We start from the raw sequence: 16,739 nt of genomic DNA on the forward strand, positions 1-16,739 counted from the left end.
GTAATAAGTCACACCTTTCTAAAATGGTTTGACTACTTACACTGAATGGGTGCCAAGTCCCTCCTGACACCAAACCATACAGCACGCTTTAATGCTCTTTTACAAATGTAATTACAAAGTTAATTCGAAGGTGCAAGAATATGAAACTGATTGTGGGGTCAATAAATGTTAGAAGAGAGAGAACAGAAATGGTAAATAATTACCCAGATAGATGATAAGCTTATTTGAAGGCATGAGTTTTCATGGACCTTTTAAAAGACTGGACACAAGCGGAAAGTCTAACAGGACAGCATAGTCTGTTCCATAGGAGTGGAGCTATGCATGGCAGATCCTGTATTTGCATTTGTTCAAATGAATTGGCTACTGTGGGCACCATAACCACTTTGGTGCTCTGTATTGGTTATGGTGCTTTGAATGTTCTGCTAATGTCCTGCTGTGGTATTGATGGGGTGAATGTTGTATGAAATTATACTTGGAACAAGAAGCACTGTGATTGACCTGAATTCAAACTGGCGTTGTCACCCTACAGGAAGGAAAAGCTACATCTAGACACCCTACGTGCCATGCACGATGTACAGGAGATGGATCCACGTCAACGGAGGAGGATACGTAAAGATGAGCCAGGAGAAACCTACATGAAGAAAATGAAGTAAGTGTTTGGGCAAATTAGAAATAATTATAAAACGGTTCAAATACTGCGCACACCGGTACAAGATTTAAGAAGGCAGATTACCAAATTTGAAAAGCATTTTTGTAGATATCATGCCACATACAGTAGATACTGTAGCCATCTCTGTGCTAGCAATCCATATATCAATGAGCATTGCAGCTTGCCCATATAAGCGGATTTCTGAACAAAGCCCTCCCTGTAAGTTTGAAGACGTTTAAAGCCTGAGGTTTGATGAGCACCATAGCAGAATAATTTTTTGTATCTCCAAAATAAAATTTTGGTATACAAACTTGAGTTTAATCACATCGCACTATGGCTTACCACAAGGGACCTGCTGCACTGTTAGATCAGTCCCTGCTACTGTGATATGGTTTACAAGAATCAACATTTGTTCTGGGGTTTCTTTTCTGTAGGTTTTCTTTTGTGTTTTTGTTTTGTGGGTTTTTTTTGTGTTTATTTCTATAAATAGTCATTTTATTGCTGTTTACTCTATACTGCTCTTTAGGGGGGCACAAACCTGTACTTCTATAGAACAGTTGATATTGAACGTTGCTATATCTCACTACGCTGCTCTGCTTTTGTCGATTTTTAGTTATATATATGTTTTTGAGTAATTTATTTCATTCATCCTACCGCATCTAAAACCACGTACGTGAGTCAGGCTGATATTTCCCAGCACAGTATAAGCCAATTCCAGTGCTGCATGCTGAGCCATAGAATTATTTCATGTTTAAAGTGGTGCATGTGTTGTATATTGCCATTAGGCCTGATTAATAGGGAGCTGACCTGAGTATGAAGCAACAAAGTCTCTTGATTTTTTTTTTTTTTAACGTACTATGTGTTGTTGTGACATTGAATGGTAGCCCGGGTTATGTAGTTGGGTAATAAGGTTATGACATTTCCTTCATTGTGATACAATGTGGCCAGTAATTGTCCTACCATCATCGGCCTTCTGTGATTCCACAGCCGTATGATCCCTCTCTCGGGGACATGTAATCTAATCTTGTGGGCAGGAACAACACCTACTGAGTCATTCTTATTTATTTAGATTTAACTACAGTCTGTGGATAATACCGCCGTGCAGAGTGTAATGCAGAAACCGCTATTCTGTGTTTCCTAGCCAAGACCTGGTCGAACGGTGCAGAGCAAAGCAGAATAGAAAGGCACAAAAATCAGTTTCATCCATATATACAAATCGGTTTGATTGATTCGCTCAGATGGGTTTAAAAGGATTTAGATGTTTACAAATCGATTTGGGGCAAGACTTATTTGTACATGTCTAGAACAGAGTAGTTTAATCGTAGTGTGCATATAGATGGAAGTCTCCGATGGAGATCATTGGATATCAAACCCGTCTCAGGTCTGGGTACCTATAGTGCCCCTTTAATATTCCCATCCTATCCCATGGTCTTTAGTTGCTGATTACCTTATACTTTGGTAGTTCTGAAAATGCCAGCATTTGGTACCACAGAAAGCCAGACTTCGCATTGCACATATTGAAATGTTTCTATTCTTGAATAATGTTTATGGAACATCCACCAAATAAAATAGTGTAAAGTGTAGAGTGTAAAGTGGTTCTTAAAAGGGATACTCTAAGCACCAAGATAATGTAATGAAGTAGTTTTGGTATAGTGATCATGCCCATGCAGGCTCACTGCTCAATTCTATTTATGAGTTAAATTCTGTTTATGCAACTATAGTCACGCCTCCTCAGCCACCATCAAAAAATTTATTTTATTTTCAATAAGATCTTTCAGCAGAGTGTGTTTACTTTAGAAGTTATAATTTCCTGCTCTGTTAATTTAGCTTTCATCAAAGCAGGAGATAATGCACTCTAGATTAGACACACTGTGCAATAGGAAGTTTAAATATTAGATGTCTCTTTACAGTAAATGTGTAGGGAGACTGTGGGTCACATTGTCAGGGTAACTGCGGTCTCTGTCTCTGAGAGAGACAGAGACTTAGATGTTTTTCCCTGCAGACAGCATGTTCCTCTCGCTCCTCGCGGTCCCTCCGCTTGTTTACCGCCGGCCGCGAGTGGAGGACACCGTTTTGTGACGTGACGTTCAATAATCGACGTCATGACGCAAATTCAGTGCGACATGCCAATCAAACTCCGGAGACGAATCAGCACTCGGCGGAGGCGTGATTACTCACCTTAACAGGGTATTTAATAGAGCTTTCAGCATTTGCTCATTGCCCTGTCGTGGTTCTAGTCAGCCTAGTCACACAGTGCTCTTGTTTTCTCTTGTCTTTTGGTTCTGACCCGGCTTTGTTATTACTTACCTGTCTTCTCTGTTATCCTTGACCCGGCTTGTCTCTCGCTTACCTGTCTTCTCGTTCCCTCGACCTCGGCTTGTTCCTGACCATTCTATACGTAGTATTACGTTAAGTCCGGCCATTCTAAGGTCCGGTATACGTATCTGCTACTCTTTGTACCCTGCGTGTTGGATCCCTGACCCGATCCTGACACACATGCAGGGAGGTGTTGCTAGGGCTGTATAAACAATTGAATTTGACTACTTAATGGCAGGGCTTTGAGCAATGAGACTGCAGGGGCATGACCTATAAGTACCACAACAACTTTAGCTTAGCAGTGATTTTGGTGTAGAGTATGTTTTGTTTTGGGGCAGGGACCTAGAACATGGCATTTTCTTAGTGTCCGGTTTAGAATTTATTTGGTAAAACCCTTTCATTATACTCTTCCTCATGGTCATAGGGCATTTCATTGCACAGCACGATTTGAGTCGCACTGCTTGGAACCCCTGGCCAGACCATATATTCTAGGATTTATGCATATTTCCCAGTATTTTAAAATATGACAGATGTTCTACTATATAACATAATTCATTAAAACATCCCTTTGCATTGATGCTGGCTAGCACTCCCTTTAATAATCAGTGGTCCCTAGGATGCCAGTCCAGTCCCACGTTCTTCTCTAAATTAGCCACGTCTGTCCTGTGCAATTCTTGGTATAGGCGAGTATGAAGCATGCGGATTAATGGCAATGATTCTGAGCTCATTGGAAACCTTTTACAGTCGTAGGATTATTCCCAACGTCTGATATAAAGGATTAGATCAGTCCCTTCCCCCAGTTTCTCTGCACATACAATGTGTGGCACAGAGTTTTTCCTCACACCTGCACTCTGCCTGATTCTCTGAAACTGGCAGCCAGCAGACACCCCCACTCTAATTAAATACATTTAGCCATCATTTACCATCTCTGTTCTAAAAAAGTAATAGAATCTATCACGCAATTATCTTTTTTTTTTTTTTTCTCTCTTCTCGATGCAGCTCCTATGTCTCTCCCTCTCCTTGTCGATCAGTGAAAACCTCATTATAAGTCCTGCACGGTTTCTCTCTTTCTCCATATAATTATTTTCTTGTCTCAAATCCATGTAATCGCTTAGGACAGTCAGTGAATCCTAACCTTAGCCCCCCCAGATGTTTGTGAACTATTTATTTGCCATGATGGCCAGTGGTAGTTTTAAGGCTGCCAAAGCATCGTGGAGAATGTAGTTCAAACATCTAGAGTCCCAAAATTAGCTAATTTTTATTTATATTTTCCCACATCTCCTTGACCCATTCAACTGCCTTGTATGCCTTATTTTAAACCCTTAAATTATTTCTTACATTTAAAAGGGAATTAATGAAATTAAACTTGGTATAGGAGTCAGTTATAAAAAGAAAAAGATATTCTGTTACACAACGCATGTAATTCCTAAATGAGATGAAAATTGAATTGATATGCCAATCTTCATCTTTAGAAATTGGCCTTGTCTTTGGGATCCAGAAAGATTAATTATGGAACCTAGATATGGTTTTCTTATGACAGTATTACGGAGTGATCTGCTGGAAGGCATTAATTTTTAAATTATTAAATTTTTCCCTTAAGTTTGCTTCTGAACGGGTTAATATTTGTTCAGCCACCACCAATCCATACATCGTACCCAACTGTAGTATTTACAAGGACATGTTCTCTCACCTATCCGATATCTTTACCTTCCACTTATTAGAGGACACAGCTCAGTGCCATGGTAATTTTACTCCTTTTTAGGACATAAAACCACTTCCTGCTGTGCTCTTGTAGTGTCACCTCAAGGGTGAGATGCGTCTCAGCTCCACCGCACTATCAGAAGAGGGCTCTCTCACGTTTTATAGGCTACAAACTAACTTCGTAGCCTGACGCATTACTTTAAAGAAAAATCTATAAGCGTGCAAGGAGGTTAGAAAATGGATGCTATAAATTACCATCAAGAATAGTAAGGGGATTAGAGGATATATTGAGTTGTGTGAAAGATGTCCTAATTAGTCAGTGAAAATCAAACACTCACCCACCAGTGACAATAACAGACGCACCAACTCCTGCCACCTGACCATGCTGCACACACACAAGCCAACGTATCTGCCTTATAGTATTGTCCCTTCCTTTTACTGAGTGTACCCGCATTTAAATTAAGGAAGTGTTGGAAAATTACACATGTTGCCGATTGATTAATACCTTTGTTTCATCTTGATCTTACTTTGTCTATGACCTTAAAGGAACACTATAGGGTCAGTAACACAAACATGTATTCCTGACCCTATACTGCTAAAGACAGCATCTAGCCCCCCTTGCTCCCTTAAATATAGTAAAATCGTATCTTTATTCCAGTCTGCTGCTGTTGGCTCTGCCCCTGTTCTGCCTGCTTGGCTGACCTCATCAGGAGTTATGATCTGAGCCAATCACAATTCTTTCACATAGGAAAGCATTGGATTGGCTGAGACTGGCTAGGGCTGTGTTTGGCTTGTGCTGCCTCCTTGACAATCCGCATCCCCTTATAGAGATGTATTGAATCTCTGAGGAAAGTTCAGTGTCTGCATGCAGAGGGTGGAGACACTGAATGTCAGTCACACTGTGCAGCACTGCCCCAGGAAGCACCTCTAGCAGCCACCTGAGGAGTGTCCAGTGACTGTATCCCTAGGCTGTAATGTAAACACTGCCTTTTCTCTGAAAAGATAGTGTTTACAGCAAAAAGCCTGAAGGGAATGAATATACTCACCAGAACAAACACAATAAGCTGTAGTTGCCCTGGTGACTGTAGTGTCCCTTTAAGTAAGCATGACAAAATCCTTAAAAAAAAATTAAAAATTGTAAAAGAAATAATGAAAATCAAAACATTACAGTTGTGCTTTTTTTTTCTCTTTTCTTTTTTTTATATATGGGTAGAAATGAACCCAGTATGGAGGGATTTATAAACATGGGAATAAGGATCAATATATTTCTGGCTAAAGTTTACTGAAAGTGTTTTTGTCCAAGTAGACACAGGAGGCTGTGTCTCTGTTGAATTTTTATAGAAAGTGTAACGGTGTTAAGCGGATTCTGTGAGTCTGTTGTTTATTAGTCGGTCTATTAGAGTAAATGTGATTGTTTTCCTAAAACTCCAGATTTACAGAATAAATCTGTAGATAGAGGATGCTCAGAGGGAGGGAGCACATTGCAGTAATAGCTTTACAATAATAGGGCCAGCAGCTATTGTACATTGATCTTTATGGGAACCAGAATTTGTTTAGATAAAAATGAATTCTAAAGATGAAATATGTTAAACTCTTTCTAGAGCTACCCTTTAGTGTGAGCACAATAAGCAGCATTCACTAGCCGTGCAGAGCAGTCTGATAATTGGCTGAGATCGGGGGAGACCACGCTGTCCCTTGCCACCCAATTTAGGGGGCAGATAAACATGGTAGTTTATTGAACCAAGAATTGGCTCTAGAGCTCTATTTTTTTCCCCAGCTTATGATCTTTATTTTGCAAATCCCAGTTTAGTGAGCTTACAGGGACGCTCTTAATCGTTTGAAGGAGAGACCCAATGGCATTGTGCCCCAAGATTCCAGTTCCTGGCAATGAAAATGTTGAGTACATATTTTGTTAAACTGTTTTACTGGTTCTCTCTAAGGAAGAAACAGCAGACATGTATCACAGTTACAACGGACTAAACTTATCATGACTTCAGCCAGCCAAATGGCGAGCAAAGCATCATGGGAACCATGGTCCACCACACTGATGCGACAGTATTTAGCCTTCACCCATGTAAGAAAACCTTGCATTTGTCACAGAGCACTTATTCCTCTAATCCTTTGACAATCTGAAGGTCACAATGACAACTTGTTGATGGCTAATAGCATCTGTGTACGCACCTCTGATTTCTGGTTTAAAAAGCCGAGAGGCATGCAGTTTCATTGTAAGTGACGCATATAGTGCCTTGGGATTATTTTAAAAAGAGACCAGTAGAAGTTGAATTCTTTATTAAATCAAATGTAAAAAAAATATGAAACTGTTTCTTTAGCAGCATAATATAGTGTCTCATTGAAACATTTCTTTCATTACTAAACTGTTGCAATAGCAAGAATATGTAACTTCTAGCAGCCCAATTTACAGTTTCCATTATGCTGAGTTTATCCTTAGGCCGCTGTAGTCCGAACTTGATGCTTCTGATAAACGACATATCGAGCGAATTAGCGTTCCATGGAGATCGTTCAAGATAGTTAGAAATCATTTTTTATTGATAACCGTTAATGTGTCAACTTATTCCAGTTTTACAGAGATGATCATTAAGAAAAAAAAATGACAAACTGTTTGCATAGTTGGAAATGAATAAAATTGGCACAAGAAATGTAAAATAAAATATAATACAGTTGATGCAGTCAACTTTGCTGGTACTTTAAGCGTTACAGGGGATTGTGGTTATCTTAGAAAAAGAGCAAGAAGATGGGGACAAGGGGGAAAAACGGAAACACTCTTCATAAATGGACTATAATGTGCAGCGTGCTTCCATCGGCGCAATAACAGCCATCATTCCTAATTGAGACGATGATACCTCCTCTTTTCCCCTAGGAGAGCCGTGGAGCGTCTGTACCAGGAAAACCACGAGAAACTAGAACAGAACAAAATGGTTAAAATGAGACAGGAGGTGAGTTCAAATTTATCAGCTTTGTTTTTTTCTGTTTAAGCCTGTGAAGTGACAGCTCCCCTTTAAAATTATTTTACATATCTCTATATTCAGCATATGCGTTTGTAAGGTGTGAAAAATAAGATTTAAATGTAGAAATCCACTCATTTATCTGGCAACTGGGTGCTGCCATCATGGCTCCCTGTCAGTCTTTGTTTTAAGCTCCGTATGTTGGCAGTCAGTACACAGAAAACATACACCAAACCGCATTATGATGTACATTTATATAAAAATTTAGAAAACTACAACAAAACCGAGCATCTCGTGGAAAACAGTCACACAAGTTGTAGGTGATTTCCAATGTTTTGTTTCTAAAAATAATACACCATTGAATAAGAGTATTTATCTGACTTTTAAGCACTGGCTATTGTGTGTTGAATATATTAGTCATGGATTGGCTTAATGTTGCTTTAATAGATCGTTCTGCTAAGTATCGAACTCCGAGGCAGAGACTCCTAATGGTGACCTACTAGCCCAACGTCTGATTTCCCAGACGTAAACTAACATTATGGTCTAAACTAGTGTCACTAGCTCATCTGTCCTTTCTCCTGCTCCCTTCTGTGACTAAGGACTACGTGCAGCACTCACTGGTCATTCTGGTGCCTCCAATTCTGGCCCCAGTTGACAGAGGGGAACCCTTGAAGTATCAAGTGATATGTGGGGTTCCCACTTACCATCATCAAAATGGTCCCGGCTGGTAAAATACCACTTGACAGAATTATTCTGTGATCGTTACTAAAGGTAGGACTCCATGACAGAATTATTCCATCATCGGTCATTAAGGGGTAGTGATAATGGGGCCAGAAGTCTCCTACATTAAACTGCAGCTGAGGCTATCATTCAGTGAATTCAGCCCAAAACAGCAGGTTTGACTATTCACTGACATAATCACTAGGCAGGCTGTAATGGTTATAATGCTTGGTCTAACCTTTTAGGCAACTTTAAGCAACATGCTCTTAATTTGGGTATAGGCTGCACCCAACAATGGATTACTTCAATTAAGTTGTTATGGTGCCAGGAGGCAGTCTTACCTCAAGGGGCTAAACCATTCTTGAACGGTTTAACCCCTAAGTTGTCTCCAGCACTGATCTCCACACCCCCCTCTGGTGGGTTCCAGCTTCTGAATTTTCACATTCAGGAAGCACGGTGTGCCGCTGATTGGCTGAAGTTGGCCAGCTTACACTCAGCCAGTTACTCCCCATTCACTAAACTGGCTTGCAAAACTTGTTTCTTTGCAAGTGAGTTTAGTGAATGGCTGAGAGTGTCAGCTGACCTCTCTTAACCAATCCAGTGGCACTCCACGCTTCTGAATGTGAAAATTCAGTAGCTGGAACCCGTCAGAGGAGGAGTGGAGATCAGTGAAGGAGGCAATTTAGGGGTTAAACCACTCAAGATTAGGTTAACTACTTCAGGTAAAAGTGCCATCTGGCACCATGACAACTTCATTTAAATTAAGTTGTTTTGGTGCCTGGAGTGTCCCTTTACAGGACACTATATCGTGTTAGAAATACAAATATATAGTGCTGTTGTACCAGTTTAGATCTCTACCCCTCTCCACCCAAGAACGGAGTAAAAAGGTTTTAAACGTACCTTTTCTCCATCACCGCGCTGGTCTCGCCACTATGGCCGAGATCATCAATCTTAACAATCTCAGTCTATCCAATGCTTTCCCATAAGAAAGCACTGGGAGGCTATTGCGCATGCAAAACATTACACTGCGCCATTCAGCATCCCTGTGCAGAGCGTGGACACGCTGAACGTAGGTGCTGCAATGAGAAAGCACCTCTAGCGGCTGGCTGACTGTCACTAGAGGTGTTACTAGGCACAAACACTGCCGTTTCTCTGAAAAAACAGCTTTTCCATTGCTCAGCCTTCAGGGACATACTATTGACTCCAGAGCTACTTAATTAAGCTGTAGTGGTTCAGGTGACTACAGTGTTCCTTTAAACTATCAATTAAAGCCTTTACTGGTAAAGTAGTGAATATTAGATGTAAAAGAAAACATGTTGAAGGCTCTAAATCCAGATCTGTTTTAGAACTAATTTCTGCAAAGGATTCTGGACTCCTAGTCTCTCAGACTTCCTTGTGAAGGATTAGGGTATTCCTAGTCAAGCATCTTTTCCACAATCAGCCATCCATCTGTCAAGTAAGATTGACACTACTAACGGGCCCTTCAGGTATATATCTAACAATGAAGCAATGTGTAGCTACAAATGACTGAACTATTCAATACCCAATGTTATAACTTCATCGGCATGCCCAATAGTGTTGTAAAATATAAGAACGACTCACCGTTAAGCAATAAAAGGATATTACGTATATTTTAATGGCTTGGTTTACTTCATTAGTCATCCCAGCAAAACATTGGCAAGCTGCCTTTATAGTGTATCTGTAACCGTAGGAGTGCCGGATTAAGGACTGGAAGAATGTTTCCTTACTAATGCATTCTAATATTGCTGTGGCAGCATGAGTAAACGTAGGGTTACCAACGCACACACCTCCCTTTTAGAAGTAAAAGGACCCTGCATTTAGAAAGATCTGTAAACTACCTGTGAACGGCATTCAGATGGAATTGTTGGACATTGTTTGTATTCTTGTTTCCTTTGTAGAACGCATGGGTAGAAGAGGAGTCCACCTGTACATCAGCTGACATTAGGAGCTGTAAGTCATTTATACAGAACTGTATTCTCAACAATTGGTACAAATGTGAAGAGTATTTAGGTGGAAGCAGTTGTGGATGTAAAGGTGGAACAATACAGTGTGCAATCTGTACATTTTAGAGACTATTAGTTCAGCTTTTAGTTTAGGCGACCTCTCTAAAACCCTTACTGTATCCATAATGCTCTAGCTGTGGGATAGGCTCAGCAATGCTATAGAACAGGCTTCCCCAAACTCCGGCCCTCCAGGTGTGAACTTCAACTCCCATGATTCTATGAATGAAATAGATAGGCTGAGAATCATGGGAGTTGTAGTTCAGCAACATCTGGAGGGCCGGAGTTTGGGGAAGCCTGCTATAGAAAGAGAAGTGAGCCTGGTTTGGTAATTGTTCAAAGCAAAGTCTGGAGATTTAAAACACATACATGAACGCAGTGTATATTTTTATGTCACTGCTTTTGCATTTAGAATTTATTAAATGTATTTAAAATTACAATGGTTTTGTTGTTTGGATGCTTTTGTGGTGGTAGCAGTGCCCTGGTGCCATCCCAGTGTAGTTTGTCAGACTGGTTTAGAACGCATTGACAGCTGAGCTGGGTCCTACCTGGAGCCAGCTGTCTCGTCCCTCGCTTCTATTGCAGGAGAGTCTGTTTAGCCCTACTGAGGCAGCAGGATTGCTCCTATTGGCCGAGACTCTCACTGTATCAGCCATGCTTAGCTGAATAGATCAATCCAACTTCTCCTACAGAAGAATGGATGCAGAGTAGGCACCCGGCTTACTCGGGTGAATTATCAAAAAGGATTTGACAGTTTATACTGGGATTGTGCCGTAATCACTCCAATTCACCCCACATTGTAAAGAATAAAAAGAAGTCCGCTCGACTTATTACCTTGGTTTGATGGGCATCACATTTTGCCTCCACTACGTTTGCTTATGTCACTCTCATAAGCAAATGTAGGTCTTAGCTCATTGGCTGAGAGCAACCAGCTGGCACTCTCAGCCAATGTGCTACGCCCTGCCTTTTCTCAAGAGATGGAAGTTCTGTTAGCTCTAGTGAGCAAATGCAGGGCTTAACACATGAGAGCCCAGCGAAGAGCCAAGAAGTCAAACTGCTCAAATACTGTTGACCCTTTACATTGGGGGAGGGTGCCAGGAGATTCCTAGGACTATACTCGCCTGGTTATGGTGCTTGGAGTGTTCCTTTAAAAGGAATACTCCACTCCAAAAATGGGAAGGGGATTAGTATTTAGCAGATATACCCCCAATACATGCATGTATCTTGGGGAAACATCTACAAATAGATTGCACGTCTGTCACTTCTGTTAGCTCAGAGGAGCCTAAGGAAGGAGAAGGTTAATATAATTTCATTATAAAAGTGGAGATTTCTCATAGAATTCAGCACTATTATAAACTGGAATTAAAATACGGTACTCCTCATCCATTGAGCAAACTGAAGTGCTTTATGGGCGTGGAACCATTTTTTTTAAATAAATAAATGGGATATTATAGGTGCCAGAAATACAAAAAGGTGTAAATTTTTACAATAAAGCTGTATTCCTGGCACTATAGCCCCTCTGCATCTACCCCCTTCCCTGCCCCCTGGTGAATAAAGGGTTAAAATCCTTTACTTACTTTATATCATCGTAAAATGCCCAGACGTCCTGCAACGAGCAGGCACTAGACCAACCCATAGGAAAGCATTGAATCAATGTTTTCTTGTGGGGAAAAATCTTAATCTGGATGTCCTCAGGCAGAGAGTGAGGACATCCAGTGTCAGATACCGGACCATAGGTCGGTTTGAATGCAGGAAGCACCTCCAGTGGCTGTCTGGGAAACAGCCACTGGTTGCAGACTGAAAGAGTTGAAATGGTCTGGGTGCCTTTAGTGTCCCTTTAAAGTATATCAAGACGGAAGGTATTAGATCGTATAGCACAGGTTTGCTTTATTAGATTGGCATTTCGGGTATAGCAGAGAATGCCTGGCCATTTTCAGATGAAATGCAATCATTTTTGTTCTTTGCCGAAAGCCTGTCAAGCATTGCACAGAATGAAGTGTGAGATCGTATTCTTACAGTCTTGAATTCAGGTTCCCTACACCTTTTTCCATAAAATATATACTTAAACACCTGATGGTAACTAAAATCCAGTTATAAAACACATTGAGTCTGGCCATATATGACCCAAATAAAGATACTACCTCTAGTGGGTTTTTGGCATGTACCCATTCCAACTGTTGGCTGGGAATCATGAGATTGATCGTCCTCTGCACAATTTGTGCCACATAACCACTACTGTGTTTTGGTTTATATGCAAAGAAAAAGGCGTACACTGCTACAGAGGGGTTATTACACCTATACATACAATGCTACAGAGGGGTTATTACACCTATACATACACTGCTACAGAGGGGTTATTACACCTATACATACAATGCTACAGAGGGGTTATTACACCTATACATACACTGCTACAGAGGGGTTATTACACCTATACATACACTGCTACAGAGGGGTTATTACACCTATACATACACTGCTACAGAGGGGTTATTACACCTACACATACACTGCTACAGAGGGGTTATTACACCTATACATACACTGCTACAGATGGGTTATTACACCTATACATACACTGCTACAGAGGGGTTATTACACCTATACATACACTGCTACAGAGGGGTTATTACACCTATACATACACTGCTACAGAGGGGTTATTACACCTATACATACACTGCTACAGAGGGGTTATTACACCTATACATACACTGCTACAGAGGGGTTATTACACCTATACATACACTGCTACGGATGTTATTACACCTATACATACAATGCTACAGATGTTATTACACCTATACATACAATGCTACAGATGTTATTACACCTATACATACAATGCTACAGATGTTATTACACCTATACATACAATGCTACAGAGGGGTTATTACACCTATACATACAATGCTACAGAGGGGTTATTACACCTATACATACAATGCTACAGAGGGGTTATTACACCTATACATACAATGCTACAGATGTTATTACACCTATACATACAATGCTACAGATGTTATTACAGATGTTATTGTTATACATACACTGCTACAGAGGGGTTATTACACCTACACATACACTGCTACAGAGGGGTTATTACACCTATACATACACTGCTACAGATGGGTTATTACACCTATACATACACTGCTACAGAGGGGTTATTACACCTATACATACACTGCTACAGAGGGGTTATTACACCTATACATACACTGCTACAGAGGGGTTATTACACCTATACATACACTGCTACAGAGGGGTTATTACACCTATACATACACTGCTACAGAGGGGTTATTACACCTACACATACACTGCTACAGAGGGGTTATTACACCTACACATACACTGCTACAGATGGGTTATTACACCTATACATACACTGCTACAGAGGGGTTATTACACCTATACATACACTGCTACAGAGGGGTTATTACACCTATACATACACTGCTACAGAGGGGTTATTACACCTATACATACACTGCTACAGAGGGGTTATTACACCTATACATACACTGCTACAGAGGGGTTATTACACCTATACATACACTGCTACGGATGTTATTACACCTATACATACAATGCTACGGATGTTATTACACCTATACATACAATGCTACGGATGTTATTACACCTATACATACAATGCTACAGATGTTATTACACCTATACATACAATGCTACAGATGTTATTACACCTATACATACAATGCTACAGATGTTATTACACCTATACATACAATGCTACAGATGTTATTACACCTATACATACAATGCTACAGATGTTATTACACCTATACATACAATGCTACAGATGTTATTACACCTATACATACAATGCTACAGATGTTATTACACCTATACATACAATGCTACAGATGTTATTACACCTATACATACAATGCTACAGATGTTATTACACCTATACATACAATGCTACAGATGTTATTACACCTATACATACAATGCTACAGATGTTATTACACCTATACATACAATGCTACAGATGTTATTACACCTATACATACAATGCTACAGATGTTATTACACCTATACATACAATGCTACAGAGGGGTTATTACACCTATACATACAATGCTACAGAGGGGTTATTACACCTATACATACAATGCTACAGAGGGGTTATTACACCTATACATACAATGCTACAGATGTTATTACACCTATACGTAGACTGCTACAGAGGAGTTATTACACCTATACATACAATGCTACAGAGAAGTTATTACACCTATACATACAATGCTACAGAGAAGTTTGCTATACACCTATACGTACACTGCTGCAGAGGAGTTATTATACCTATACATACAATGCTACAGAGGAGTTATTATACCTATACATACAATGCTACAGAGGAGTTATTATACCTATACGTACATTGCTGCAGAGGCGTTATTATACCTATACGTAAACTGCTACAGAGGAGTTAATGATCTAAATCTATTGTGGCGGACCGCCTGGCACCCCAACACCTGGATCCAGCTCCCAGTGAGAAGACCTCTCCTCCAAGAGAGTATAATCCAAAGAGCAGTATAGCAATTCACCCGGATTTTTCATGGAAGTCACTTTTTTCGGTCAAGTTCGGTAGTTTAAAAACAAACAAAGTACCAAACGTAGTCAATGGTCATACCATGGAGCTTGTTCCCCTCATCCAGACGAACGATTCCACCGAACAGTGCCCTTCCATGTGGTGTAGAATCTGAACGCAGGCGATGATGGAAATCCAGCGGTGTTCAGGAGTTTCCGTGTCTGATTTGAGTTTCATGAACTCGCCGACCAAACACCGCTGCCTACGTTCGCAGAAACAAGATGGTCGCCACCTCGTGGTCGTTCATACGAACTACGTCCACCCAGACGAACAATTAGAACACTGCGGTTAGAATCGTGAAGAGGTGATGATAGGGCTTAACAAGCGCCAGCGTGATCCATGGTTCGTACGCCTGTTCAGTTCCCGAACAGCAGAATGGCACAGAAAATAGCACAAACTTTTTGCAGGACCCATAGTCTTTGGTAAGGAGGCTAGCCAGCAGGCCCCTCCAGGAACACGTGGCAGAGGCATTTCTGCCACACCTATTCGTACACTGCTACAGAGGAGTTAATGTTATACACCTATATGTACACTGCTGCTGGGTAATTAATTAACACCACAGCCAAGCCTCCCAAGTGATACATTATTAAAATTAAAACCTTCAATCTTTGCTTACCTATCAGTATGGGAACTTCCTCTGTGTATTGAAATCATCCCTTTGGAATATGTACAGAACATAAAATTGTGGGAGTGTTAATGTGCGATAGGGGATTTCCTATTAAAGGAAGTCAGCTCTACCTGCAAATAGACTGATGATGAAATAATAAACCTACTCAATGTGATCATATCAATGCTGAACTGATTTAAAGAAAGTATAGAGGTTGGGTAAGGCAGGAGAGGAGACATAGACAATACTGATCAGAAGTTTGTAAGAGCACGAGATCTGTAGTCGCAAGTCCCTTGTTTTTATCAGATGAATATCCTGTTATAACCTGTATTTCATATTTACATAGTAATTAAAGGCAGGGCTATTACAAGTCCTACGTCACTATCTAGACTTTAGAAGTTACTTGCCACTGCTAGCCTGCATTGTATGTGGAGCACTAGCCATTGCCGAGTGAAAATGTAGCTCCTGTGAGTGATCATTTTGAGCCCTGATACAGTTTAAAGGGACACTGCAGGCATCCAGACCACTTAATCTCAATTAAGAAACGGCAATATTTTTATTTCACGGTTTAAATAAACAGTATAGGGTCAAGAAAAGTAACATGTTTTCCTGACCCTATAGTGTTAAAACCACCATATAGCCCCCTTGTCCCCCTAAATATAGTAAAATCTTACTGTTGTTTAAGTCTGCAGCTGCTGGCCATCAACTGCCCCTGATGTGCCTGCTTGGCTGACATCATCATCAATAATCTCAACTAAGGAGGCATGTCAGGAGGACTGAGACCGGCACTGTGAAAGAGAAAAGTTAAGTGCGTTGGGGACCGGTCGCACTATAACACCACTATAAAAAGCCACAAAAATAAAAAATAATTACATATACTAGAATACAATATCTGGCCTCTCCTTCACACCACAGAACATGCTGAAAATGTGTTTAGTGCTGCAGGGCATCTTACTATTAACGTCAAACTTTAGATACATATGTATGGTTAGTGTGCAAATAAAACGCCAGCATTAATTAAGGGGCAAAAAAAACTTTAGTGATCACAGCATGTTTAAAATAGATAAATTAAATTAAAAAAAGTCATATCCCTTTAAAAGTTGAATGGTAAAGCAGGCTGTGGAATACCCAACGTTTG

At 40.4% G+C, this 16,739-nt stretch overlaps 1 protein-coding gene across 1 annotated transcript in view; it reads left to right on the forward strand.

Moving 5' to 3' along the window:
• Nucleotides 1–16,739, forward strand: part of LOC134578355 (serine/threonine-protein kinase Nek11-like) — a 214,265-nt gene that overhangs the window by 174,446 nt on the left and 23,080 nt on the right. Inside the window, exons 10-12 of the mRNA XM_063437344.1 lie at nt 530–649; nt 7,545–7,620; nt 10,269–10,320. Of these exons, the coding sequence (XP_063293414.1) occupies nt 530–649; nt 7,545–7,620; nt 10,269–10,320 (248 nt within the window). The remainder of the gene's footprint in view (nt 1–529; nt 650–7,544; nt 7,621–10,268; nt 10,321–16,739) is intronic.

This window comes from Pelobates fuscus, chromosome 12 (genome assembly GCF_036172605.1).
Source record: "Pelobates fuscus isolate aPelFus1 chromosome 12, aPelFus1.pri, whole genome shotgun sequence".
Taxonomy (NCBI): Eukaryota; Metazoa; Chordata; class Amphibia; order Anura; family Pelobatidae; genus Pelobates; species Pelobates fuscus.